The sequence below is a fragment of the Sylvia atricapilla genome, chromosome 1 (genome assembly GCF_009819655.1).
Source record: "Sylvia atricapilla isolate bSylAtr1 chromosome 1, bSylAtr1.pri, whole genome shotgun sequence".
Taxonomy (NCBI): domain Eukaryota; kingdom Metazoa; phylum Chordata; class Aves; order Passeriformes; family Sylviidae; genus Sylvia; species Sylvia atricapilla.
The window spans coordinates 101061715-101089519 of record NC_089140.1 but is presented as its reverse complement, the minus strand read 5'-3'; the positions used below and the strand labels follow the sequence as shown (position 1 = coordinate 101089519).

General features: G+C 42.6%; 1 protein-coding gene across 1 annotated transcript; it reads right to left on the bottom strand.

The window, feature by feature from the left end:
* Positions 1–27596, bottom strand: APCDD1 (APC down-regulated 1). Its single transcript, XM_066329069.1, has 5 exons — positions 27428–27596; positions 17866–18049; positions 15751–16282; positions 6335–6656; positions 1–4341 (listed from the first exon to the last, which is right to left on the bottom strand). Exons 1-5 carry the CDS (start codon positions 27483–27485, stop codon positions 3893–3895), a joined length of 1545 nt encoding a protein of 514 aa, XP_066185166.1. The 5' UTR covers positions 27486–27596; the 3' UTR covers positions 1–3892.
* Positions 27597–27805: the final 209 nt, after the last annotated feature.

Below are 27805 nucleotides of genomic sequence, written 5' to 3'. Positions count from 1 at the left end.
TTTTTTTTACACTTAGAAAGTCAACAGAACAGGAAACTAACATGTAGAGGAGGCAGAGAAATTCTTAATTTTACAGTTAGGCTTTTTTTTATTTCAATCAATAGTTTAACAAGTGCTTAAACTTCCCCAGCAGTTTAATCTGGAACACAGTTGAGAAGAAAAATATCTTCTATAACTTTACAAAAATAAAACGAATTTTTTTTTAAATCCTGCACTTTAGGCAAGCACACTCTGACTCAAGCAAGACTGACATTATATCCTAAAATACAGACTTCTGTTCATAGAAATGACATTCTACCCCAGGACAGCAGGCACAATATGTAAATTATATAGAAACAGCAAGAACACTTGTTTTGACTTTTCTGATCCCTTTTGTCCTATTTCTTGAATAGAGGCTCTTAAAACAAGAATTTCTTTAGGTTGCCATTTCTTCTGTGAGGTGGATCCCTGAGTAGAATACTACTGAGGGAAAAGCTTTCACCTGTCTTGGCAACATAGGCAGGAGCTGAAGATACCAACATTAATTGATTCCTTTTTTTTTTTTTTTTTTTTTTTTTTTTTTTTTTTTTTTTTTACCTCCTGCATTTCAGCAAGGGACAAATCACCTGGTTTGCAGGTCTTCCACTGCTAAAACACTTGCAGCTTAACTTCTTTAGCAGCCAGGGCTGCCAGCACATGAGGTCAGGTTGGAGAAATAAAATGAATGGAATATATTGTGTCACAAATGTATGTGGTGCTGTGCAGCAGTTAATTTAGTGAGTGATGAAACCAAAAGGGGATAAGCTTAGCTCCTCGTTCTGTGCCTGCAAGCAAGGAGAAGCCTCACAGAAAATGCAGACTAGCACATAAACTATGCACTCTGAAGACTTACAGCTTTGTCCAATATGACTTGTATTGGCTAAAAGAAAAATTATAAAAATATACGTACACAGAGGGAAGCTGGTGCAGCAAATGCTAAGAACCCAGATCATAAAAGTATGTTTCTGGTCAACACTACAAGTAAACTACAGAAGTCCCTAATCAGATTTCATGTAATGCATTGTGAAGACCTTTTAAAAATACTTCCTCTTTAGGTGTCTTTAATTAACAGGGGGAAAAAAGAGCATTTATTGTGCAATTTGTACAGTGAATCACATTCTCATGTAGTCTAACAATAAACCTTGGAAAACCTAGACCTTTGCAAGTCTGTGATTCAAAACACAGCTGAGAAATGAATATGCTTTTAGAGGTTATAACTAGACAGATCTTTCTCTTGAAACTGTTGCAACTTTTTTGACATCAGACAATTCACAGAGGAACCACAAGGCACTTACAAACTGTAGATGATTGCCCTGATGAATATAGAAAATTGTGCTGCGGAACAGTTTCTTTGGTCTTTACTTTCATCCTGCATCACAAGCATGTGCAGATTTCAGCTGGGATCAGGCTGTGTGTGGCACTTACACAGGCAAGTGACATAGTCTGACAACTTCTAACCATGGATATTTTTTCAGAGATAGGACCAAATACGAATGGTCAATGGTGGTGAGAGCAGCTTGTCTTGTGTGATCTAAGTAGCCATCCTTTTAAATAAAAACTAGCATGAATTCATTCCTGCTGCTAGAAGTCAGAAATGAAGCAGGTACTTAGAGGACTTGTTTCACTGTCACAGCTCACTAATCCAGTTAGAGATATGCTGGTGTCACTCTGCTGACTACGAAACCCTATCTAGAAAAAATCAAACTCCATGCTGGTTCATAACTACTCTGTCAGAGGCATCCTGTCTCCTTTGACCCTCTAGTTAAAACTGTGCTCCCCACCAGCAACTGATCCAGAGCAGGCTCTTCAAGTAGGTTTGACTGCATGGAGCAGAAAACCATCAAGAAATGCCGATCAGGACAGCTGTTGTTCACAGGACTCAATTCACCATGGTGAGTTGGCTTTCAGATCCTTCCAACAGGCTGAAGGAAGATCTGACATCAGATACATGGATATCTGGTGACTCCTGAGCCAACCTGAGCTCCATTCCTGACTCTTAAGTAACATTTTTTTTGTGACTTTTCAATTTGTCTGAGGAAAAAATATGAAAGGTACAGTCTGACTCAGCAGCATGTCTATGATACCACTCCATCCCTCTGTCTTCCTGTTGTCTCAAAACTAGGCGAACTGCTTCAGTTCCAGCTCTGAGGAAATTCACATCCATGATTTCAAGGAATGTGTTTGCTATAGTAGTCAGTATGAAGACTCACTATGTAAAGTTGAAAGACCTTCATTCAAAACATACTTTTCCTAGGATACCGAAAAGAATAGATTAAAGATTCTTTTTCTGACACAGTACTGGGCTGGACAGCTAGCAGCTGCTTATACTGCGAAGAAATGCTACAACTTTACTCTTTATGTTTCTTATAGATGTTCCTGCTCCTCCTGCGAGCCAAAACGTGCACATGAGTTAAAGCCACAGCCCAAAAGCAAGATTAAGCTATGCCCTCAGTTCACTCCCCATTACAGCAGGGGAGCACAGTTCATCTATGAACTTCTAACTCCTTCCTGGCCTTAAACATCTCCCCTACTGCTTCCAGAGTCTGTTCTGATGTGCATCAGTGCACAAAAGGATATATTCACCATGGGAAACCTGAGTGTTTCCAGAGCAGGCTCTAGTTGACAAATGCTCTCTGAGGGCTGTGTCTGTCCACCTTCCCAGCAGTGTTCCCCCAAACCAATGCTGATTTAAGCTCTATGAAACTGTGGGAGAAAAAAAAGTAGGGAGAAAAGGAAGGATATGGTTGCATTAGTGCATCTCTTGCTCCTCCCTCTGTAAGACTGGGCTGGTGTTCCTCCATCTGAGAGTGTCTCCTGCTGCTTTCTCTCTCTACAAGGGACCACAGTGTGCTTGCTGCTGTAACCTTTTACCCTGATCTTACACGAGGTCACCTGACTAAAAAGATGCTGCTAAATAGGCCTGCAGAACATATTACATCCCACTTGCTTTACTTTGCCCACCCAGCTGACCCAAGTACTGCACATGAAATTTGTAAGGCCTCAGGAATATGGAAAGAGAAGTCTTTCCTGCAGCCCTGTATTGGCAGCTTACCTGCACTCTGTGCATCCGACAGGAAAATTGCTGCTGCTGGCTGGCTTTGAGGGGGTTTGGTTGTAACTACTCGCTAGATACAAAGAGAGGCCTCGAAGCAATTACACAGCTAAGTTAATTGAATGAGAAAATACTAAACCACGGGTTATTTTTAGAACTTAATGATTGTAAAAACAGCTTAAATTACTTGGAGTATTTTTTTTTTAATTAGGGGTGTCAACCACTTAACACTTTTTGAACAGAGGGCTGTTGATTTGCTGATTTTTCCTGTATTATGAGCTGTGAGATAATGGTAAGATAAATTTTGTGGGTTTCCTTCTTATATACATATCTTATATACATCAGAGCTGTGAAGTCAGAGGGGGAAGCTACTATCACAGTACTGGCACAACACTGAGCCCTTCCCCAGAGCTAAATTCTGATGAGAAACCGGGTGTTGGGGATAAGAGTACCACAACAGTAAGATGGCAGAGATGACTGAAGCAGAATCATAGAGTTCATCCTAGCAGTTAAAAAAAACCCAACAAAAAACTAAAAACCGAGACCCCCTCCCTCCCCCCAGAAGTCTGCAGTCCTAAAGTGCAATTACTTTTGTGCAGTCGTGTCAGGCCAGGGATCAGACTGGATGAAGTTCAAAGCACAAACATCAAACGAGTGCTGTTCAGGATTCGAGGAGGAAGAGGGAAGTAAGGAAAAGAACAACAGTTCTCAGGCATTCAAGTGCATCAAGAAAATAAACGTCCTTTTCTGTCTGAAGAAAAACAACCCCCAGTCTGGTGGAATCCTGGCTTTGTAGTCATGAAAAATAAGTTTTCCTCGCTCCTAGCTGAGAATGTCCCAATATGACACAGTACAAATAAACAACAAAGCAAGAGCTGGGGTGCTGCGATATTTTTCCGGTGCCCTGCTGCTATACAGCCTGATTTTATTCTCCTCTGGTGACTCTTCTGGTCTGGGTACTGATGAGGCGCACTGAATTAAAGGCATCTGGTAGGAAGTGGCTCTTTTCTCAGGTCGGTCGGGGCTGGAGCCGTCGCTGGGTCTCTGTCCATTGTACAGCAGGTACCTGCCCCGGGCATCCTGCTCCATCTTGAAGATTTCGTACTCGGTGTGAGGTAGGCGGATGCCGAGCGCGATGCAGCCGTTGGTGTGGGTGACGTCCTGCTGAACCCCAACCTGCCAGGACCCCTGTGCTCCACACTCATTCCCATTGAAGACGTTGAGCAGCGAGGCTGTGGATATATCCATGGGAGTGACCTTCATGTGATTCACTGTGAGAGAGGAAGAGGGGAGCTGTTAGCAGAAGGACAAAGACAAAAGCAAAGCCAACATGCAGACTGGGGCACACCTCTTAAATCAAAATTATTTCCCCTTGTTCCTTCTTAAATTATTTTTTTCATATTACAGGTGTGGCAAGCAAATCTGTAAGCAACATTTAATGTTTTTGTCTTTGTGCAAAAATTGCTCTTTGCACAGAACAACCCCCCTCCAACTCAGTTGAAGAAAACCTGACAGCCACATATCTCAGCCAGAGATTAAGCAGAGCTTTTCATAAATTCCAGACAATCCTTTACAGATAAAGCCTGTTTGGTTTGGTTATACTAGGAGATAGGGAAAAGAGGAAACAATAAAACTTTACTCATGTTTTATTACCGTCTGTATTAATTCATAAGTGGAGCACTTATCACATATTTTTCATCATTTCTTAACATTTGTAAGTTATCCTGTAAACCTAATACAATAATTAGTTCCCATTGGGAAATATGGAAAACACCAAAGTTGCACTATCATCTTATACTGCCTGTCCTGCATGAATTATAAAATAGGTATGACCTACAGAAAGATGGTTTTTTTTCTCATCTCTAAACATTGTCTGCAGCTTGCAGTATCAAATATAGAACTGCTGCAGGTTCTTTAGTTCTAACCTGCTTGTATTTCAAAGGAGTTTAAGGCATATAAAGTTTCATTTTCCAGCCAAGTTAAAAAAGTTGGGAAAAGCCAAAATAATTGAGCCTGCAGAAGCTGAATAGAGATTTTTCCTGGAGTGTGTTTGACACTGTAGATCAAGAAAAGGGGATCTGAATGGACTGGCGCTGATGAAAACAGAAGCAAATAACTGTTCCTCATGCCTCCCAACATACCAAAATCCTAGATTCTCCTGCAGATCATTTTATGGTAAGATTTGTTGGGAGCTTTTCCTGAGCTTTTAATAAAGAGCCATTTGACTCAATGGCTTTACAGTTCACATTATTTACCTTAAAAGGTAAATACCTGGTGTAAAAGGTAATTTACAGAAATTGAACCTGAAAGTTTTACCTGAATTAGTGACCTTGATCTGTAGGTAAATTGGGACGACATAAACCAGAAATGCAAGCAGAAACAGGATTTCATGCCAGGAGCTGAGCTGGGACATGCTCTAAAATGCCAAAGCTCTGACAGGCAAGGGTACCTCCACCTCCTACAAAAATCTCAAACTAGTAGATTTCTTCTAGTTGGATGTTTTTCTAAATTAGACCCATGCAAGATGATTTACACTTCTAATATGGTAACTGAAATAAGGAGAAGAGGGCCTCCAGAGGGCCTGAGGCTACCAGAGGCTCTGCTGGTGCCATGGTGGGATGTCGTGTTTTGGAGATATTTGTTCGTGTGAGTGGTTCAGGCCCCTGAGCTCTTTTTAAGCAAGGTGCCATGGGGCTGTTTGCACTGGAAAGCTTCTCAGCTGTGGTGGTGTTACCACTGAGAGCTGCTTCCAAAGTACTCAATGGGTTTGGGTTGGATACATCTTGTCTTCCTTCTGGCGTCTTTTATCAGAGCTGTCTTTAGAGACACCCTTATTAGCTTGAGGGCCCCTTGGGAGCACATGAAAAGATGCATGCTGCTGTGTCTATCTTCCACAGAAAATTATTTATGCTGCTTCAGATCTGAAATGCCTTCTGAAGATGCTTTTTTCTCTCTACTGAAGGAGCCCTAGGAAACAGATTGAACCACTTCTCTTAGAGGCTTGATGTCTGGCCACTGGACTTCAAGATTGCTAAGGAGTGTGAAGTCCTATTTTCTTTTGGGTACTTAAAGACCTTTGCCTCAAATGAGTATTGCTTCAGTGGTGTGAAATGCCATGCAGCTGTATAGTTTGGCTGGGCATTCACACAATGCCTGCAAACTTCCCAAGAAATCACAGAATGAGATCATCAGCAACCAAGTCATTACGAGCAAACTGCTTTGGTCCATAACTACCTCCCTCCCCATTGTATCAAGCTACTCTACCTTTGAACACAAACTCCGTGCCACCCATGACTTTGGAGGAGTGGACTCCCCGGCTGTAGCGTCCCTTGGCGTAGATGGTGAACGTGGGGTGCTTGCAGATGGGGTCGGAGTAGTGGTAGTAGTGACCCTCCCAGGTGTTGTTGTTGTCATGGAAGATGAAGTGCCGAGTCAGGAAGAGCACCTCTGGCCGCACCTCACAGCGCTGGCTCACCCACTCTCCGTGCAGCCCGATGGTCAGGTCTGCCTTGGGGGGCAGGATGGGTGGGTGGTGCTCGTCCGAGCGGTAGATGATTCTGCACGCGATGCACAAGTGGTCATGGTTCTGAAACATGGCAGAGAAACAGTCAGTAACCATCACCTGGGATACAGGGCAATGCATCAGGCCAGCCACTGTGTGCTGAAGTGACACCAGCTCCACATTTTAAGCAACGCATCGTCCTTTCTGATCTTAATAGTGGTATCGTTTGGTTATGTGTGTGTGATGTTGCACAGCACAGGAGCATGTAAGAGTTTATTTCCCTTGACTGCATTTATCTGAAATTAACATTTTAGTTCAGGATCTAGAAAAGTCTGACTTTATCCTTCAAATCATACAAGAAGCCAGCAGATGGTAATTTACTATGATAAGGATTTTGCAAAGCTTGTGTCAGAAATCAATACATTTGCTGAGGTCTTATTTATCTGTCTTTCTTTAAGTTGTTAATTTTAAGTATTGTAGATAAACACGGGTGTCATAATGACTTCTTTCTTTTTGGATGGCACCTTGGGAGAACAGTAACCAGTGCTTTTTAAACTCTCTCATCTTTTGAGCCAAACACAAGTTTGAGGACTGTGTGATATGGCCAGTTGCTCCTTGACATGGTGAAAGCTTTATGGCCCCTTCCAGCAGGAACAGGGTCCGTGGTGCATGCCAAGCTCCAGGGTGGCTCACCACAGCCATGCAGCAGTCTCAAACAGCCAAGCACCTCTGGCCCCAAATGTGAGTACTGGGGGTGTCTTAGGAGGGGTCTGCAGAATCTAGGTCTGAGGCAGGAGTGGAGGCAATTCCAGGCTGAGGCTTCTACCTCCTATGTGACACAATTTATAGTTCTACATCCCAGGAACTTAGAACAGCAGCCATTTCACTGATTTTACTATTGCTGAGAAGACTTGAGATGACTGGTCTGGGATGGGGCAAATATAAAACCTGTTTAATATGTGTAAAAGAAATATACTGTAGGGTTTGTACGTTGATTCTCTGAAGCTACTTATGGTAATTTATTGGAGGAATTCAGGGCACTAATGAAGATTGTGTGAATGTCACCTTTAAAGTGAGCCAGAGCTGAAGGCCGTGAGTGGAGAAATGCTGGCTTCATAGCAGCTCACATGGACTTTAAAGTAAGAGCAGTGAATATGAGCATTTATGTTATGGAGGATGCTCAGAGAGGCCTCAAAAAAGAAGGCTGGAAAAGTATACAAAGAAAAAGTATTTCTGTAAATCTCCCAGATGGCTGCAGTTTGAGCTTTAGCTCTTAACTTGATGCATCTCAGGAAAACACTTCACAGTTTGAATGTGGTGGATGTGAGTAACCCCCCAGTGTATCCCCCTCTCTCCAGGAAGGATCGAGGAGTGTCATTGAGAGATGAAGGCACAAAGTATCTGTGTTCTTAAAGTGGATGTAGTCCTTTCCCACTGCGGAGCTTGTTACCACATTTTAAGGTATGTTTTTTTCAGCTAAATCCTGCAAGCAGGTGCAAGGTCCGTTAGTACCTTACTGAAATACAAAGTACATTTAATTGAGTAATTTAACTGCAACTGGTGAAATTAGTGCAGATATATACACAAAAAGTATCTTTAATTGTAATAGAAATAACGCTTTTTCCTCCTGGAGATCAGGATGTCAGTGCCTTTTAACCACACATTTCTATCCTGCCATGGGCAGACTGGCTGCACTGTTCCCTGACACATTAAGGGCACTGGTGACAGTAACTTTATGGTTGTGATTGCCCCACTCACATAAAGTCAAGTCAGAAAGCAAGAAAAAGACAGTGCTATAAAACTAAACATAGCTTATATAAGTTGAATCCATCAATAGGAGGAGAGAATTTCTGCTGCAGTCCCCTCTCTACTGAAGTGAATTTGAAAGCTTCTATCATCTCCCAGAGGAGACCCTGGCAGAGCAGTATATTTGTTTGGTTTAAATTCACATTTTCCTCCCAGGAATCCATGCTCCAAAAAGTTTGTGAGCCAAGGCAATTTAACCTGGGAACCGGTGATTTCTGTTGCCCTTGTTCAAAATCTAAAGAAAACCAAACAACAACTAAGCCTGTTTTCTTTTTTTGGTCACCAGCGGCCACCATGACACCGCAAGCAGAAGTGACTCCTTTGGCAAACTCTAGGAAGGTCCTTGTTAACTCTCTGTTACTTGGCTGTGGTTCACCTAGCTCTTCACCACTGTGGTCCGGAAGTACTGTAGCTCTGTGCAGTCCTTCTAATTCTGAGGGCTTTGCACCAGCTGTGAAGGTCTGGCCAGCTGGGCTGATAAGGAATGTCCTACCTGATGGCCTTCTAGTCAGTGACAGTGTGCCCAAAAGAAGGGCCTGAGGTAACCAGAAACTTTTTCATCGAACAGCGAGTGCAGCAGGGAGAGGTTGGGGTGGTGAGGGAGGAAGCAGAAACATCCCTTTCACAGCTGTGAGACACTAGCTGGCTCCGGCCCCTCACATGGACGTATTCTGAATGCATTGCTTTCTTGAGTCCAGCATTTGAAACTAAGCCCACATAAACCTTTTTTACTGTGATACTATCTTTCACAACATCATAAACTTCTTAGTGGAAGAATATGTCATGTATAAACTCCCTCAGTATGATTTTTGCCCAAGTAATGGGCAAGGGAAAAAGCTAGCTCTGTTATGAGGCAATTTGACTTAATTATGGAGTAATTTATGTTTAACAATTGACTGTATATTTTGCTCTTGCTTTTTTTAGGTCAACTGCTCTTGGCTCTTAATTACATTATCTGAAGCTTTGCAAATCACTCCCTTTCCATGTGTTGCAGGGAAAGATTATTTTCCAAAAACAGGCATTCAAAGAAAATAGGGAACAGAGACAGAGGATGTTTGAGTCCAAACACAATTAAGAACTCTCTATAAAAAGCTCATTGGGGCATGCCATAAACTAAAAAGCAATAAAATGAGCAGAGGACAGGATGAACATCTATGTTTTGATTATCTTAGGTGCACAGTGCAATATTTTTAATAGTGGGGTCTTGCTAGAAGGACTAGGCCCTGAAATAGCTGGAAGATCCCTTCCTGTGATGGGTGGCTCCTCACAGCTTTGCAATGCCAAAGCCATAGTGCCACCCTTCCTCATCGTTTCACGTGTTTTTTTAAAGCAAATTTCTGAACTAATCCACGAAGCTATGTGTGCCAAAACAAGCCTGAATCTCTGGCTGAAAACTCAGTTCTTGTAGCTGGGGAGAAAATGGCTTAGAATCTGAAAATTCCCACCAACATTTTTTTATTTTCACTCTCTCCTGCTGTCTCAGCTGAAGTGGTAATAAGGCCAGAGAGCTCTGGAAGCCAAGCAAAGGGGATTGTAATTAAAAAAAGCAAACAAGGATGAGGTTCCTTCATATTTTTCCCAATTGCTATGGATAGTCAGAAACATAAACCCTCCCAGCACAGTTTAATTTTCTCTTAAGTTCTGTGGAATCCTATAGCTGCCCCGGACTAATTATCTGACCATGGCTATGCCACATAGGATGTGACTGGGTCTGTCACGTTGTACCCAGCATATCCTTGCTGCAGGGAGATGTGAGATGAGGGACCAGGCATAGGATTTCCTCAAGCATGGGCTCAGGCTCGAAACTGTGTGTGCAGTACAGATCTAACCAGTACCCTGGGAAGTTGTAGGGGCCAACAGCCACAAAAGCTGGAGTAGGAAACCCCTGCCATGTGGATGCATGTATTACCATAATGGGAAGAGCTGAAGAAGAGGGGAGAGAAAAGCCACACTCAGCTGTGGTCTTGTACACTCCTGAATACCACGTGTCACTGGCAGGACTAGGTAGAACCGGACTGAGTCATGCCTGGTCAGGATGCTTCAAACCTGACCACCCGAGGAAACACAGTACCAGGTGTTAGTGTAAGTAACTAGTGCTCCCAGAATGAGTATAAGTGGAAATTCTTGGGAGAACATCAGTTCAAGGAAATGCTTCCAGCTCAACAAAAAAAGTTGGATGGCTTTGCTTCACATTGCCAAGGAGCCAAGTCCAAAGGAAGGACACATTTATGAATTGCGCAGGATAGTATCAGGCTTGCTCCTCCACCACTGTAGATAACTGCAGACCAAGACAACACTTTAAAAAACGACCACAAATTCTCTCCAGTACAAAAGTGATAATTTGCAGGCTTTGCATGACCTCATATGAAGCTGAGTTGACTAATGTGCATTAGCCTGGCTCTGGGGAGTTGACGAGCACGGCTGACACAGCTATAACTCAGCCTGCCAAATGGAATGAAGAAAAACGAAGATTTAAAACTTTAATTAAAAATCTTGAGGCAAGTAAAATGCTGGAGAGAGCAGTAACTCCTTTGCAGAGTTGTCAGATGGATATTTCTTTCGGTGGGGAACAGAGATGCTGCAGCAGGAAGGAGGGTGGAGATACACCCAGATTTATCTGCAAATGCGTACCATGTATTCTAAGATATTGAGGAATGGTTTTTATTAACTGCTCTTATGAAGACAAAGATAGTGAAGGAATCTCAAGGCACTACCATTACACAACTGTCTGATCCATGATGTTGATTCTGTTGCACAACTCTGCATAAATCTGAAATAAACAAAACCAACACGAAATGCAAAAGTCTTCTGGTTGTTCTTTTCTAGTATAAATGACTTTAGCCTGGGCAAAAGACAAGAACAAAGAGAAAACCAGACTTCTCAGATGAATGTGCTTGCATGTCATCTGCCCCAGTAAAATGATACTAAATTATGGTGACACGAATGTTTTATGAAGTATTAACAAAAATGATTCCTGGAAAACCTAAAGGGACAGCTTGAATGTCCACTTTCAAGAATAAAGCATTCCCAAATAAAGCTGCCTTATGTGTTTATTATGCCTTTAAAAAGTATCCTGCATAGCCTTCTAAACCATGCAGTATTACCACTGAGTCTCCCCTGCCCTTTCACAAAAGACAAAGCCACTGTGCTTAGATGCCAACCATAAGGAAGGTGTCAGTAGTTTAAATACATAGATTGAGGCTATCACAGGGCTACAGCTGAGACTGTTGCCAAGCACAGCAAGGGCCAACCTCACCTAAAAGCTCCTTGCTTCCTCAGCTCTCTAGGGCACCACACTGTTATTGTTCATAAACCTGGAATTAACCCATCTGAGCATTCTTCTGAATTCTCCTACTTCGCTTCCCCTCCATAAAAAAAAAAAAAAAAAAAAAAAAAAAATTATGGAACAATTCCATAATTTTCCTACCAAGAGCCCTTTTCAAGTAATAATGGACAAAAGATGCCCTTGAAGTGTTGCCTTAATCTAGAAGTCTAGTGACACTAGTCAGGCAAACAAAGGAGTTTTGTCAGCCAAAACTATACTGTTTGGTTGAGTTTTGTATATTTCTCTGAGGCGCTTCACATGTTTAACATCTATTTATTAACTTATGACTGCATTTCCCTGGGAGCTTCACAAGTACATCCCCTAGAGATGAAGTCACTGTGTTTCAAAGAGATGAAGACTCAAATTTTTGAAAAGCAGAGAAAACTTTGCACACTTTGTTCTTTCTTGGCTAAAAGAAAGCTCAAGCACCAGTCTTCATACATTGAATCTGTACTGGCTGCAAATTCCAGGTGCTGCTGGAAGTCAGGTCCCAGAGATGAATAAAGTTGTAATAGAGAATTGATTCATTAGAGTCACATTTTAAAGGAAAAACATCTTACTGAAAGAGTGTATCCAGCAACTGATTGAGCATGACAAAGAATGAAGGTTATCCTAGCACTTTTTAGGTTTCTTGTGATGTTCCAGACCATGTCAGCCTTATTCCTAAGTAATGATCTAACCAGAATGACCGGTCATCACAGTCTTGCTCTGACATTTCCCGTTACTCTGTCACATGATAAAATAGCACAAGGAGTTCTTTGTTTACAAAGCAATATTGCTGAGGCAATTAGATGTGAAATAAGTCTCCCAGTACTGCTATTGTACACATTTTCTGTAGTTCAGAGCAGACACTTCTGAAGACATTTTCTGTCTCTGCACAGAGAATGAAAACTGCATTCAAGCCTTCCTTCATGCTACAAGTCCCTGTATGCTTTTGTGATATTACAACTAATCAGGCAGCCTCTTTGGTGCTGTCCTAATTGGGAACATTTTGTGTGATATATGTGAGGATGGCCAAGCAGTTCCCCCATCCTTCCCTTCCCATCCATGTGCTCTCTCATGCTGGCTGAAGAACCTTCATGTGTGATAGCTTGAACCACTTGATAAAATTGCAATGTCAAGAGACATCAAAGATGTTCATCTCCATTCATCATCAGCCAGTCCTAACTAGTATCTTGAGCCAGGTTAGAAGACAGCCAAGATAAATCTATATAGCGACATATTCATCATTTGCACTCAAGAACTTCCACGTATTTTACAGGAGGAATTTGTTTAAGGTATGTTCTTATCTAAGAGAATTCGTAAAGCCTTAAGAGATGACATATTATATGTTTTTATAAGCTCCCTGATTCTATATGAACGCTTGAGATAGAGCAATCTGTGAATTTTTTCAGATTTGTAGCTCAGCATAAAGCTGTCTGGTTTTTGGACAGCCCTTTTGATTTACCATCCCGTGGTGAAATCGCTGCAGGAATTTGGATAAGGTCCAATTCTATTTGTTTAAAGTCCTGATCATGTGGCTTTGGCATTCCTAACATATCCAGCAATCATTTGCTTTTAATTACCGTTCATTTCAACCACATAAGTAATGAATGTGGCTACCACATCCAACTTACAGGCTGTGTAAACTCTTGGGCTGGGTGGAACTGTCTTCTATATAGAGGCTCAACTATAAATTTAACTCAAAATGTGAATCCTCTTAACTTATTTTAGGCAGGCCTTTATGAGTCTAAAATATAAATAAATAAAAAGGAAATGAAAAAAGCCTTAAATGAAAGATTCCACACAATACACCTGATTCACTTCAGAAGCAATTTCCTGGCCTCCCCAACCTCTTGGTATGACTGTAGAAACCTTAAAAAAACAAGTTGATTTAACGTTTCTATTTATTCATGGTGTCCAGTTTCCAGAGGAGTCTGTGACTTGTAGTTTTAAACTCAATTTAGCATTTAAACTCATTTTCAGCTGGGTCCCAGTGGAGCAACAATTAGAAAAGGAAAAGAGTTCAAAAAGGAAGGGTTATAACCTTTCAACGGTATGTTTGCCTGGACTTCAAGAAAAAAAAAAAGAAAGAAAGCACTTCTGTTACTATTCTTCCTACATTTGGGAAACAGTAGGTGAGAGTGCCTGTAGAGAACCTGCTGGTATAGAGATCTTCATGCTTAGGTACAAACCCACAAACCCATATCCTGGAATCTTTCACAGCAGCTGAAGCAAAGGCACTTTTTTTTGGTATTGCTATTTATACCATGCTGAAAGCCTAGTATCAGCAGGCCCAGCTTCTCTTAGCTAACCTGTCTCAAGAAACACACCTCTCTTATGCAAAATTTGGTCCCTTAAATTTGAACATCGCATTTTAGAGCCACTCTGTCTAAGAGAGGAAAAGGGATGCTACAGCAGCGGAACAAACAGGCAGGAAAATCACTACCTAAAAATATAGCAGGCCTGGACAGTAATTCTGATTTTCCAAAGCTGGCTGAAAGTACATCTGACTGCTGTGACTGTAATGAAATGACTACAAGGTGGAAGTGCAGGCATTTACTACCTTATATCTCAGCCCAGAATAAGACACCTAGATTAGACCGGAAAGAATATACAGCTACAGTGATTTAAATCAAGATTTTGTCTCTGTTTCAAGAGGTTGGAAAAAGATCTACAATATTTTCTAGAACAGATACAATACCGCTGGTGTCTGATAATTTCTATCTACAGATATCTGCAAAGAAGAGATCTAGGCAAGAATCCTCACTCTCAAATCAGTAAAGTGAGAGTTGATGTGGTTGTTTGAAACAATTATAGGAAAACAAACAAAATATTTTGCAGAGGATTGTGTTGTGGTACATCTGCTGTTGCTGAAACTCTTTCTTTTGGGAAGTAAGTTTAAAAAGAGAACTCAAATTTGTCCTTGGTCACTTCAAGACGGCATAAGAATGACAGAAATTACAGTTTTATACAGCAAAAGAGTCAACTGTGGATTAAAATGATCCCTAGGCCAGGCTACAAAGCAATTAAAGGCAGATCACATAAGGACCTAACTTACTAAAATATTTTGTTCACAGGAGACAGAAACAACCCAGAGCAGATGGTTTTGAATGGAAGGGAAAGCCAAAGCTTTTTAATCAAAACTCTCTCTTCTCCTGTTGTGTTTCCTGCTATTGCTGATAAGCTGTAACTGACTTTTGAACCATTTGTGATGAGATAATTAAAAACAGTGATAACCATTTAATGGTAAACTGGAAGTGATGCTGTGGCAATGCCCAGCTAACGCACATAGACAGCAGCAGCACCTGGCAATCCTGGTTCCAATTGTTGCCTGCCTTTGAAATGTCACCAGGAAAGATCTATGACAGCATCCCCACTACAGGCCATCAGTGCTTCCTGTTTGAGTTTTATTTAGCCTACTATGGGTTGATCAGTTCCCGATGAAGTTGAGGGCACTTTGAGGCCCCTTTGAACACTGAATTATCAAATGGAATTAGAGCCCCATTCAAAATTCACCTGTTTTTCATTTCATTAATGTGTGTGCCTATGTCTGGATCCATGACTTGTGCAGTCACTCATATTTTTTTTTCTCTTCATGCTGCCCCTTCCATGTGTTTACCTTCCAATTTCCTTGTCTCCTCTTCAGCTTATGGATCACCCAACTTCCATATGCTGATATTCATATTTGATTTCCTCTCTGCTTGGCCCCTCCCCAGCTATAGAAGTACCCACTGATGCCTGTTCCTCTGCTATCTCAGCTCTGTATGAAACCTTCCTCTCAGCTGCTAGCCTACAGCCATAGTCCCAGCCAACCACTCCCACTTCTGCCTACAGATCTCGGATTCCATCTTCAGAGTGGCCTTTATTGAATTTACTTCTTTTGCATATTTGCAGAAATTACTATTATCCTATGTTAATTAAGGCTGCAATCAACCCCCCTGTATTAGAAGCACACCTACATTTTAGGTTACACCAGTGCACTTACTCAGAAGAACAGAGTGATTTGGGCTTTGTCACCAGTATCTTAAAAAGAAGATACATGCAACCCCCCCCCACAACACGTACCTTGGCATTTTGAAGAGGAGGTTGGTAACTGGATGGCCGATAGTACCTCCTCTGAGTAGCATCAGTGTGAATGTCTCCAAGGAATAGCTCCTCCACAAGGTGGTCTAAATTGTGGTGCAGGTACTGCTTCTCCACTCGGATCAGCTGGAGTTCATGCATGGCAAAGTTCAGAGCTTTGGTGCATTCACAGCCGTTCTCTTCTCTCAGCAAATCATAGCTCACATCCTGCTCCCAGGGACTATCTTCTGGGATAAATCCAGGACACGTCTGGTTCACCAGCTCACTTAATTTTTTGGCTACAGCCTCGTTGTGGCAGATGATCTGTATGTTGCGGAGCTGGTAGTCGGCCTCGGTGCCGCCGCGGATGATCCAGGACGCCTGCCGGAGGCGTATTTTGCCTCGAATGACCAAGGTGTAGATGGGGTTCGTGCAGCGATTGCCGCCGTAATAGAACTGATAGGCCTTGAACGTGTTGTTGTGGTAGAACCTGTAAGATCTGGTGATGAACTCTGGGCCTGCTCTAACCTCGCAGCTGTGGGAGGAAAGGAAGTGTAGAAACAAAATTTTAGCAAGGTGGCACATCATGTATACTACAGGCAATGAGACCCCACATGGGTCCACAGAGACACCTGGGTGCTGATATCCCTTCAACAGAAATGGGAGTAAAATGGAACTAGGCATCTGTGGCCTGCTGATTATCCAACAATTCCCTCTGCTGCTATTAATACACTGCTTCATGGTGATCATATCTGTAGGCTTAAATACTTTGAATCGTGTTTTGCTTTTGCCTTTTGTCCAGGGACCACCATGTGACTCAATTTTCATTGAAAATAGTAGCAGCTTATTACACATCTATTGCTCTCTTTTGCACGGTAGATTTAGCAGAATGACTGATAACATCGGAAAGTGAAATGCAGTATGTCCAGGGAACAGCACAAAGAATTGGCTTATAAGCTGCTCTAGAAGCTTCTCTGTGTAACTCCATGATCTCTGGTCTGCTGTGGATATGCAGGATCATGTCCTGAGCTTTTCCACTCAAACATTCAACAGGGGTGGCAGTTAATACAAACTTCTGTTAATGCAAAACTTCTACTTGGCTTGAACTTGGACTTCGCAATATTCAGCTTTTGTGGGTTTTTTCTCTTTCTTCCCAATGTCACCTTAATTTTTTTTCCCTGAAAGTGTAAATGGCAGTTAAATTCCACTTCCTGTGGGAAGCCCTTCTATGCCTTCAAACTTGTTCTTGTCACCTCTACACTGCTTAACAGAAACAGAACTGTAGAATTGTTAAGGTCGGAAAAGACCTCTAAGACTATAGAGTCCAGCCATTTACCCAGCACCAGAATGTTCACCACTAAACCACTTCTCACGTGCCACATCCACACATCTTTTGAACACTTCCAGAGATGTTAACCTCACCACTTCCCCGAGCACCCTATTCCAATGTCTGACCACTCTTACAGTGAAGAAATTTTTCTTAATATCTAATCTAAACCTCCCCTGGTGTAACTTAAGACCATTTCCTCTCATCCTGAAATACACTCTTTTCTGTTAAAAAAACCCCAGTCTTTTCCACTACAAGCCATTTCCAATGAGCATGTGAATATTGCCTGCTGAGACACATAAAGCAAAACAGCTCTCTGAAATACAAGTCATCAGGTCTAAAGAGTAACAGGACTAGTGAAATACAGCTTCTTAATTTCTTTTGATGATAAAACCGGTGCTAGAATGCTCTGAAAACAAGAAGCCATTCAATGGATGTAACACATGGAGACCAATATAGTACAATGTTATGTTTGAATGAGCATCCATTTTGGCAGCTTGGTAGGTTCCTTCCTATTCAGAGAGATTTAAAGATATTTCACAGCATGCTCTTTAAAATCCAGACAATAAATTAATTCATCAAGACAGCTTTATAGTATGCTATTTTAATGTACATAATGCTGCTTCTTCTCCTTTTATGCATAAACATATAGAGAGCATCTGGAATTTAGAACATCACCATGCTAAAGAAACTATTTCTGATGTTGAAAGTGGGAATATTCATCCTTCCCTCTCTGCTTTTTTACCATCTTCTCTTCCCCATCCCTAGCATCTTGTTTTGTCTTTCCTTACCCAGTAGAGACCCAGTGGCCCTCAATATTGGGAGGCATCTGTACAGTGATCCGGGCTCCATTGTGAAGGTGTTTCAGCATATGATGGCACTGTGACTCCTTGAAAGCCCTCCAGGCACTCTTCTCCAAGGACCGAGGGTGGGACCTGCTGTCCGGGTGAAGAAGAGCAGAACCTTCTCCCAGCCCTGTGACAGAAAGTGTAAATTATGTCATGAGAATCTGCTGAGTAGGGCTTCAACGTGATAAAGGATATTGTGACCATCTTGTGTTGAAAGACACTTGTTCATATTGTTATGCATCTGGGCAAGTACTGTTTATATTTATTTTCTTACCTGAAAAAAAATCAATTATGGGGAGCTCTTCCTTTGTGTCACACCACAAATAATCCACTACATAAATTTGTTAAATAAACTGGGGAAAAGAGCTTAAACTTTGTTGTGTTTCCCACACCCAGGAGATGTGGCTCTGAAACTGAACTTTATAGACACCTCTGTAATCTCTGGTGAGGACAATCAAAAACTTAGACTTTCAAACTTTCAGAAAGCTGCATCCAGATCCAAACACAAACTTTGTGGTTTCAGCCCGCCTCTAATTTGAACGCTTCTATAATACACTTGCAAATAAAGACTACTCTTTAAAGTCAAGGGAAAACAGATATTAAAAGCAAAGCCTCTGCACACAGGAAGCCTCTGTGATGACTGAGGTGGTCAATTAAAGGCAGATCCTTCTATTTTTATTTTAAAGGGGAAAAGGAATTTCAAAAGCTAACTTTATCTCCAGCACACAGTAATTTTGGTTTCTAGCAATGTATACATACAAAATCCACCAGCATTCTCTCAACACAATATTAATTGAACAAAATGAATACATAACTTCAAAAGGAACGTGCCTTTACTCTTTTAGACACAGCCTGCTCTTAGCTATGTTGGAAAACATGGATCAAAAGAAAATTCCACATCTAGGGGTTAAAAGGTGACAAACATGAACCTTACATAATGTGTTGGAAACTGTATTACATTGCCAGAAGGAATTTGAGCACCAGAGGCTACAGAATGGATAAGGGGTGGGGTGAAGGGGCTGTTTGTGCGCCTGGGAAGTTGGAGCAGCCATCTCAGGAAAGGGATGTCTCACTGTAACATGCTTCCAGGGGCATGGTCTGGGATTTATTCCCATATTTTCTGCTGCCTTCTCAGTTGACCCGGGGCTGCTGGGGATCTCCAGTGAGAGACACTCAGTATAGGATCCTATGCTTTATGCCCCAGGCCTCATCTGACATTTGGGCACATGCCTGGTGTTAGGCAGATACTTTCATACGCCTTTCCCATTTCCCATTAAAAAAAAAAAAAATTCATTATGTTGGCTAGATCTTGGCTAGGTCTTAGATCTTCTGGAAGAAACTTGGGTAACACGTGGGAAAATGGCATTGCCAAAATTATAAATACATGCCAACCATTTAAAAACAGCAATTCCTCAGTTAAACAGAAGCAAAGTCTTGCTCAGGAGACAGGGTAAAAAATGACCAGAAAGAATACAATAAACACCTTAACCTAAACAGTGCTCACCATTGAACAACACCAGGATTTATGAGATTATTGAATACAACCTCACAAAATCTTTTCTGGAAAATTTGATAGCTTTGTTATGTTGCAGTTTACAAACAATTCTTCAATGTGAATGAGAATTTATAGCCTTGCTTTCTATAGGGTAATAAATACTACGGAGACTTTGATATTTGAGCATGCTGCCTGAGACGCCCTCACAAGAAGCCTGATTTTCAGGGGTTCAGTATTTCTCCCTTTCTGGAAGTCAGAAAGTTCTCAGGTATTTCTACATTGCTGAGCAGAGTCACTCATGCTAGCACCAAACAACTCCCATTCTGCAGCCAGAAATGATGTAGCCATGACAGGGTGATGCTCTGCTTGAACCCACTACATCTTTGGAGAGGCAGGATTGACTAGGTTGGGTCTGTGCTTCATGTCCATGCAAGACACATGGCAGAGGCTGTAGCCACCAGCGCTAACTTTCAACATGGTGTCTCCTGCAGGCAAATTATCTCACATTGAAAAAAGACTTTGAAAATTTGCATTTCCTTTTGAAGTCATTAAACATTTGAAATCTGCCATCACAAGGAGGTTTTGAAATTGTTCAACTGGCTATTTCCAAGGCATATTTATTGAACCACTTGCTGTTAAGCAGTTGTATTTTGCCTAGTTCATGCCATATGACTCATGAATACAGATGCATTTAGAGATGATTTATTCATTTAGACATACTTGGGGATTTAATTTCTTCAAGCAAAAATCCTTCTGTGGGAGAACACCATCTTGTATGTGCACATATCAAAGAAGAAAATGCAGTAACCACATCAGACATTCCCAATTATTCCCCGAAGGAAATAATGAAAAGGAGTTTTTGAAAAGGAGTCAAACTTTATGTGGTATTATACAATGTCTTTTCTTTGATACAGCTCAAAAGCAACTGTGTCTCAGCTCTCCATGTCACATGAAGGTAACCCTGTCTGCAACTTGCAAATGATAAACTACAACAAGGAAACAGAAGGGAGATTTGCATGGACAGCCCTAGAGGAAAGAGAGTATTTGTTTGGGACTCTATCCATCAAACTGTGACAAATAAAGGCAAGAACAAATTCAGGTAATCAAGAGAGGCACAAGAACATAATGAAGGCTGCAGTGACACTGGGAGAGATGCAGAAAACACATACATTCTGGGTTGGAAAAGACCTTAAAAATTATCCAGTTCGACTTCCCCCTGACCATGAGCAGGGACACCTTCCACAGGACCAGACTGGTTAAGGCCCCATCGAGCTTGGCCTCAAACACTTCCAGGGATGAGGCATCCACAACTTTCCTAGAAAACTTCTTCCACTGCCTCATCACCCTCACAGTAAACACTTTCTTCCTAAAGAAAGAAAGGATTAGATTTGGATCTAATCTAAACCTGCCCTCTTTCAGTTTAAAGCTGTTCCCCTTGTCCTATTACTACATGCCTCAGTAAAAACTCCCTCTCCAGCTCTCTTGCAGGATCTCCTTAGGTACTGGAAGGTGCTCTAAGGTCTCCTCAGAACCTTCTCTTCTCCAGGCTGAATAACTCCAGTTCTACCAGCTTGTTCCCACAGAAGAGGTGCTCCAGCCCTCTGAGCATCTTCGTGGCTTCCTCTGGACTCGCTCCAGCATGCCCATGTGCTTCTTATGCTGGGGACTGAACACAGTACTTGAAGTGGGATCTCACCAGAGCAGAGCAGAGCAGAGCAGAGCAGAGGGATAGAATCCCCTGCCTTGCCCTGCTGCCCACTCTGCTTTGGATGCAGCCTGGGATGTTTGGGTTTCTGGGCTCCGAGCACACACTGCTGGGTCATGTCGAGCTTCTCATCAACCAACACCTCCAAGTCTTTCTCCTTGGGGCTGCTCTCATAATGCCAGACAACATCACAGGACCAGAGTAACAGAATATGAGATACAGTATAAAATTAAGAGACAGCAATGGGACCTTTACTTGTGTTGGCCTTGCTGGAGCAAGGAAATACTTAATTTAGTGCAGACTTCTTCCTTACAAAGAAGTAATTTCAATACTTCTGTAGTTACTGACCTATGCCTGTAGATACAACTGCCATACAAAGGACATGTAACTTCCCTTTGCACCATCTGCAAGTCAAACACTGAGACCAGTGATACGCTTCCCACCCAGAGCAGTAAATCAAACACAATCTTCTGTGTTTTTCCTCACAGCAGGTGCTCAGAGGCAGTGCAGTGCCCCTCTGCTCCACCCTTGGCAGTGCACACGAGGTGTTCTGCAAAACTGAGGAACTGCAGGGATGATGTCACTTATTTTAAAAGATCCATTTGGCCATGTTACATGAGACATTGCTGGAAAGGCTCAAGGTTAAAACATGCATTCACAAACTGGGAAAAGAATTTCACCACTCTTCAGAAGCCCACTTTGGAGAGTAGATGCAGTTGCAACATAGTTGGAGCTATTAGTTTCATTCAGAGAGATCCAAGTCTGCTATTCTCTACAGCACTGACAGATGGTAGGTTTCAGTATCTCCCTGACTATCTCAGACTCAACTGGGAATGTTTCAGGCTCTCTCCTTGACTGACTTTTGTGTGTTATGAAGGAATATTACCCACTTGTTAAAAAACGTAAAATCAAAATCCACCCACTATGTTACTACTCAAAAGTGTGACAGACTTCAAACAAAAAAAACCCTCTTTGCACGAGATCAATAACAATAATATTGTGAAGCCTCTGGTTGGCTCTCGCTTTAGCTACACCACAACTAGAGGTCGTTATGATTGTATCCCCCACAACATGGCATTTGTTTTCACAAAGGAGCAAGTCCAAAAAGAAAAGGAAAAATCCACAATCCACCTGAAATACCAGGTGGCAAAACAAAAGCATTTTATGATGAACTGATATCCAGGTTCCCTTTCAAAATCAAGCCCTAGCAGTGACAAAGATTTATCCTGAAACTAATTGAATGTAGCACAAGAGGTCCTAGACCTCACTGGGGATCCCTGCCCAGACCCTCGGAGATCACACAGACCTTTGAGGGCCTGTGATCCCAGACCATGCTTTACAGGAGCAGGATCCAACATCCATCTGAGTGGGAAAGTGGAGGCCCGTACAGCTGCCACGCCTGACATGGATAGGAGCACGCACCACACCAGACAGAGGGCTTCAGGCTCTCATGTTCACCTATAAACCTGTATCTGATGTGGGAATAACCATTACAGATAAAAATAATTGTTAAGGGAAGATAGGTTACTTTCAAGTTTTTCAAAGATTTCTGCACATAGCTGCGAGTAAAATACAAATCTTAAGAGGGCAATCTGTTGGCAGCCCATTATGCAAACATGTTTCAAAAATGGTTATGACAAAGCTCTCTGCCAACATTTCTGCAAAAAACTGCAAGCTGCTAGAATTAATGTTTTGGTTTTCTGGAAAATAGCATGCAAATACTCTACAATTGCAACAAAGATAATAAGTAGAGTTGTGCTTGAACACAGATAGTTTTAATTTAATTTGTGCCTCAACACCCAGGCCAAACTCTGCTCACAGCTATGCCAGACTGCTAAAGTATAAGGCAAATAATCTTAAACTGTTTAGATTTTATCAGTTTAATGAATGTCTCTACCAGAATCTAAACCACAGCTTTGAACATGTCCAAGTGTAGCGCTTCAAACCAGTCTCAAAGCCACCAGGTGTTCAGCAGGTTCATCCTTTGCTGGACTGGGGAAAAGATGTTACCTCAAAGTAGGATTCAAACCTGGATTTAGACTGGGATTGGTCAGCAGGAACCACTTAACTTTTTTTTTTTTTTTTTAATTTAATTTCTAGTGATGTAAATACAGAAGAACATAATTTTATTATGAAGTAAAACAACCTCGAGTGATAGCGCAAGTTCAAAATAAGCAATGGCTTCATCTCTAAAAGAAGCTTTTTAACATTCATGCTTTACTCCTGCAGCAATCTCTTTTCAAGTTAGAACTTGTTTGAAACTGGAAAAACCTTACAACAGATAAAAGAATAATTGGCTGGATTAACTTTATAGCTTTCCTTATCTGGGCAGTTGCCCTGCACAATTAAATAAATAGACATTTGGATTATGCTCTTTCTTGATGTGGGATAGTGTCAGATAATGCCTATGACAGGCTTTTAGCTCCAGTGCAAGCTTACCTAATTGCCATGGAGAATATAATGTCCTGTTACCAAGCCACGAGCTGTGTTTACCAGTGTTTTCCCTGCACTTGAAACTTCAAAGAGTCCTCACAAGACTGGGGCCCAAATTAGCTACTACAAACAAAAGGGTTGGGAAAGGAAAGCCGGGTTTTATGGCCAGGGAAGCAGACAGGACAATGACTTCCTTTCACATGTATCTGTTGCCTCTCTTGTGCACACAGAGTTTCCAAGTGCAGCTTTCGAAGAGAGGCAAAATGAATGCTTCAGTGAGTGGAAAATCCTGAGGAGGGATCCAAAGCATGTTTACATGGGACAGCTAAAAACTAACCCCATCAAAGTTGACAGGACCAGCATGGAGGTCCCCTGTTACCCTACAGCTCGGTCCTTATTCAATGCTTCCTCCTGGAAGAGGTCAGAGAACCAAGTGTCAGGCATTTACACAGCCCATAACCTCTGCTTAGCTGAAGCTCTTAATTGGGATGGCTGCTCTTACCTGTGCAAGGTGAAATGGCATTGCCCAGAGTGAGGGTTTCTTTTGAAACCCTGAAGGGTTAAAGCCCATCTTCCTTCAGGGCAGTGGGAACTCTGCCCTTGACAGGAATGGGTGCAGTGCTGGGATGTCAGTGCAGTACAGTATCAGCGGTAGTTTGGCCTTGCCCTCTTTGCAAGAAACATCTGCTCTCTGTCAGAGACAACTGCTCCATCCTGTACCTACACCTTGGCACTGGGGTTTATTCATGCAGAACTGCCCCCAATGCCCCCGGGACTTGAGCCGGGGTAAAGACAGCGCTAAGCAAACTCATTACATATAATCCTACCCTCTATCAACCCCAAATAATCACCTCACTAATGAAATACCACTCTTGCCTCGAAGAGCTGAAGGAATTTGCTTCCTGTGTGGTTGAGGTTACTTTTGGGCCCCATCGTGTGCCAGCCTACTTTCTACAGACACCCTACAGAGCACAAAAAAATTGCCCTTTCTGTTGATGACCTCAACATCTTACCACTGGGTTAGCCCGCAGTCAAGCTACAAAAATCAGTGAAATGAAATTTACGCTAACAAAATTGTGAATAAAAATTAGTACGTCTTCTAACTCTCCCTGCAAATTCTCCCCAAGCCTTACACTAAGCCATGTGTCCTCCTGTCTTTTTATTGTCTTCCAGATTTTGAAATGCATTGTTTAACTGAGGAAAGAGATCACATATGTCTCTAGCACAGAGCACAATATATGTTCATTTTATGGCTATGGGTATTTATATCTCCTGATGCATTTACTTATTATTTTCCTGAAAAAGTTTTGAAATAAAACATTACTATGTAACCAATTTAAGCAACATTGACAGAACTTTTAAAAGAATAAACAGTTTTGCTATGTAAAGCCTATCAGTCTTGTTTTCATCATCTTTACTAGTACCATTTCCATGATGTTATCAACTAATTGTTTTAAAGTTTCAAACTCATTACTCTAACAGTAGCATAATCAGAAATACACTAAAGTTTTTTCTAGCATCTGTATTTATAAAAATTAAAAAAGATTATGTTTACAAAAGAAATTAGCCAAATTTGTTTTGAATCCACTTGACCGTAGCTCTTATTATTCAGGTTTTTTGGAGTTGAATGATCTTAGTGTTTGACATCTGAAACTTCCGTGGCTTTTTGTCTAAGCAAAGAAAACAGTGATAATGGACAACTTCCAGCTGCAAACCTTTTTTTTTTTTTTGGGTGACACTGTACATGTACAGGTTTTATTTTGATTAATGAAGACTAGTTTTTCCAAATTTCAACTCAGTGACGTTGAAGTAGGCATTTCTTAATTTAATGAAAGCAGAAGCTTTAGCCTTACAGGACATTTTAACTTGTGTCACAAAACTTCAAGCCTTAAAAATCCTCAACCACCCACCCACATTCACTCACTATTAACCCTTAAATTGCCATATGCAGCAGAAACGCAGAAAGAAAACACTGTATGCTGCAAAGAGGCTTAACACTGCAATCCTCTGGGATTCCTGGTTATTCTTACACATTAGCAATTCCGGATAGCCACTGATCGAAGGATGCTTCTACTGACTTTATGGCATGGATGGAAAAGCCCTAGACCAAGTAAAGGCAACAGAGTAAACACATTTCCAAGGGCTACATTTCAGTGCATTATATGCCACTGATATAATCTTCAAGTTTGTAATAGGGCAATAGTTTCCAAACTCCTGTAACTGATCCAAACTGTGAACTGCTAGACTGCCAAGGTGTTCGTCTTCATATACAAGGCAGTGAGTTGTATCTTTCTACAAGAACTTAGGTTTATGTTATTTGGTGAAATATAACTGCAGATGGAAGAAATGGATGCCTTTCCTTCATCATCCTCTTTTGGCAGCTGCTGTTTTGATCTGATCACTAGCCCTGATTTGTTTCCTGCTCCAGTCAGCATTCAGCTCTGCTCTGTAATTCCAAGCAGATGAGCCAGGGAGTCCAACCCTGCAATTACACCTCCTCTCTTTACCCTCTAACTTCAAGTCTCCCATTTCAACTTTTACATCTCAAATCACAGAGTTTAAAGAACACCTCTGGCGTCCTGTCAGGTCTGGCTCAGCTAAACATGTTTCTACGCTCTCCGGATCTCATAGTTGAGCTGCGAGAAGAGTATAAAACCCCCTCCTGGGGATCAGAGCCTCCTACTCTTTCTTTTTCTAAACAAAATATACCATCAGAAGCCCATGCTCTTTATTATTTATTAAATGCCATAGTGTGTGCTTAGCACTTGTACAAACACAGAGAGAGACAATCCCTGCTTCACAAAATCAACCCCAGGAATAGCTTTGAAATCCTTAACCCCAAGCTCACAGATCTCCCACTGAACCCATGTAGGTCACTTGCATTTTAACAGTTAAAAAAAAAAAAAAAATTCTCTTTCTACCACTAAGCATGGGGTCCTAAGAAATTTAACTGATGGACGCTGGGCGCTATAAAGGACTTGAGAATTAGGAACACTCTTCAAAATTACGCTGTAACCAAGTACCTTGAGTCACACTTTCAGAAGGATATCATACCCAGATTTTTCAAATCTGGCTGCCAAATGTTAGACATACCTAAGCAGCTCATTAAACGGCCCCTTTTCAGAAGTTTCTCTTGAAGAACACTGGCTTTCTGGAAAGACGGGTTATCTGTTTAAGGGCCTACAAATGAATTTACAAGCTGAACTTTCAAGTTTAAATACGCTGACTTTTCTCACTAAAATTTTGCCTACTGAGCAGTTTCAGAGAGATGTCAGTCCAGGGTTAAACTGAGAGGCTGTCAAAGCAGGACTGTGTGTAATAACACCCAGAATTTTTGTGCTCTGCAGCAAAACAATTTTAGTTGGGCATAAGATCCAGTGCTGGCACACTTTGCTACCGAAGGCTTCCCAGATAACACCTCCACGGCAAAAAAACTTTTCCCGATAAGAGGAGGAACGCGGGCTCCGCAGGGTGTCTCGGCCAAACGCGCCGGAGTTCGGCGGCGCCAGCTCTTGCCCGGAGGTGATTACAGAAACTTCGTGCGAGGTGCCCGGACCAACCGCTCCATCCACGCAGTCCCAGGCTGAAACACGATCCGCCGACACACACCTGGGAGCGGGGCGCTTTCGGCGTGCTTTTCGGCTGCCGCTCCCACGCGTGCTGCGCAGGGCTGCCGCTAACACGGGGCTCAGGCAGAGCCAGCGAGGGCTGCCCGCTTCCCATCCTGTGCCAGACCTCCGTCCCGGGCAGGCGGGACTCAGCGCACCCACCCGCGCCCTCTGCCCCGCCAGAGAGCCTCTGGGGCCCCTTCGCACCGCAGCCGCTTTCGGGGGCACCCCGCGGGCCGGCAGCCGCGCCGGCCCCGCACTCACCGTGCAGCAGCAGGGCTGGGAACAGGTACCGCATGAGGCTGCCGTACGGGGCGGACATCTCCCCGGCTCGCAGCGCTCCTCGCCCGCTCCTGCGCTCCGGCCGCCGCCACTCCCGCCGCGCCGCCCGCGCCTCAGCGCCGCCGCGGGCAGCCCACGGGCCGGCGCTGGGGGGCAGGCGGCTGGCGGGCCGGGGGCCACGGGCACCCTCCGGGACCGCCGCCGCCGCTCCTCAGGGCTCCCGCCCCGCACGCCGCCCCCCCGGCGGGGCTCCGGCTCGGCCGCCGCCGCTCGGTGCCCGAGGATGCCTGCGCCGCTGCCGCCGCGTCCCCGCTCGTCTCCGCGCAGCGAAGCGACGGCTCCGCTTCATATTTCCCCTTC

Bases quoted from the DNA above. Each gene is read 5' to 3' on its own strand.
- APCDD1 (XM_066329069.1), bottom strand. From the start codon at position 27,485: ATGTCCGCCCCGTACGGCAGCCTCATGCGGTACCTGTTCCCAGCCCTG. The intron at 16,283-17,865 runs GTAAGGAAAGAC...TTCCTCCCACAG, and splicing joins GGCCACTGGGTCTCTACTGG to CTGCGAGGTTAGAGCAGGCC. The intron at 6,657-15,750 runs GTACGTGTTGTG...GCCATGTTTCAG, and splicing joins CTCCTCTTCAAAATGCCAAG to AACCATGACCACTTGTGCAT.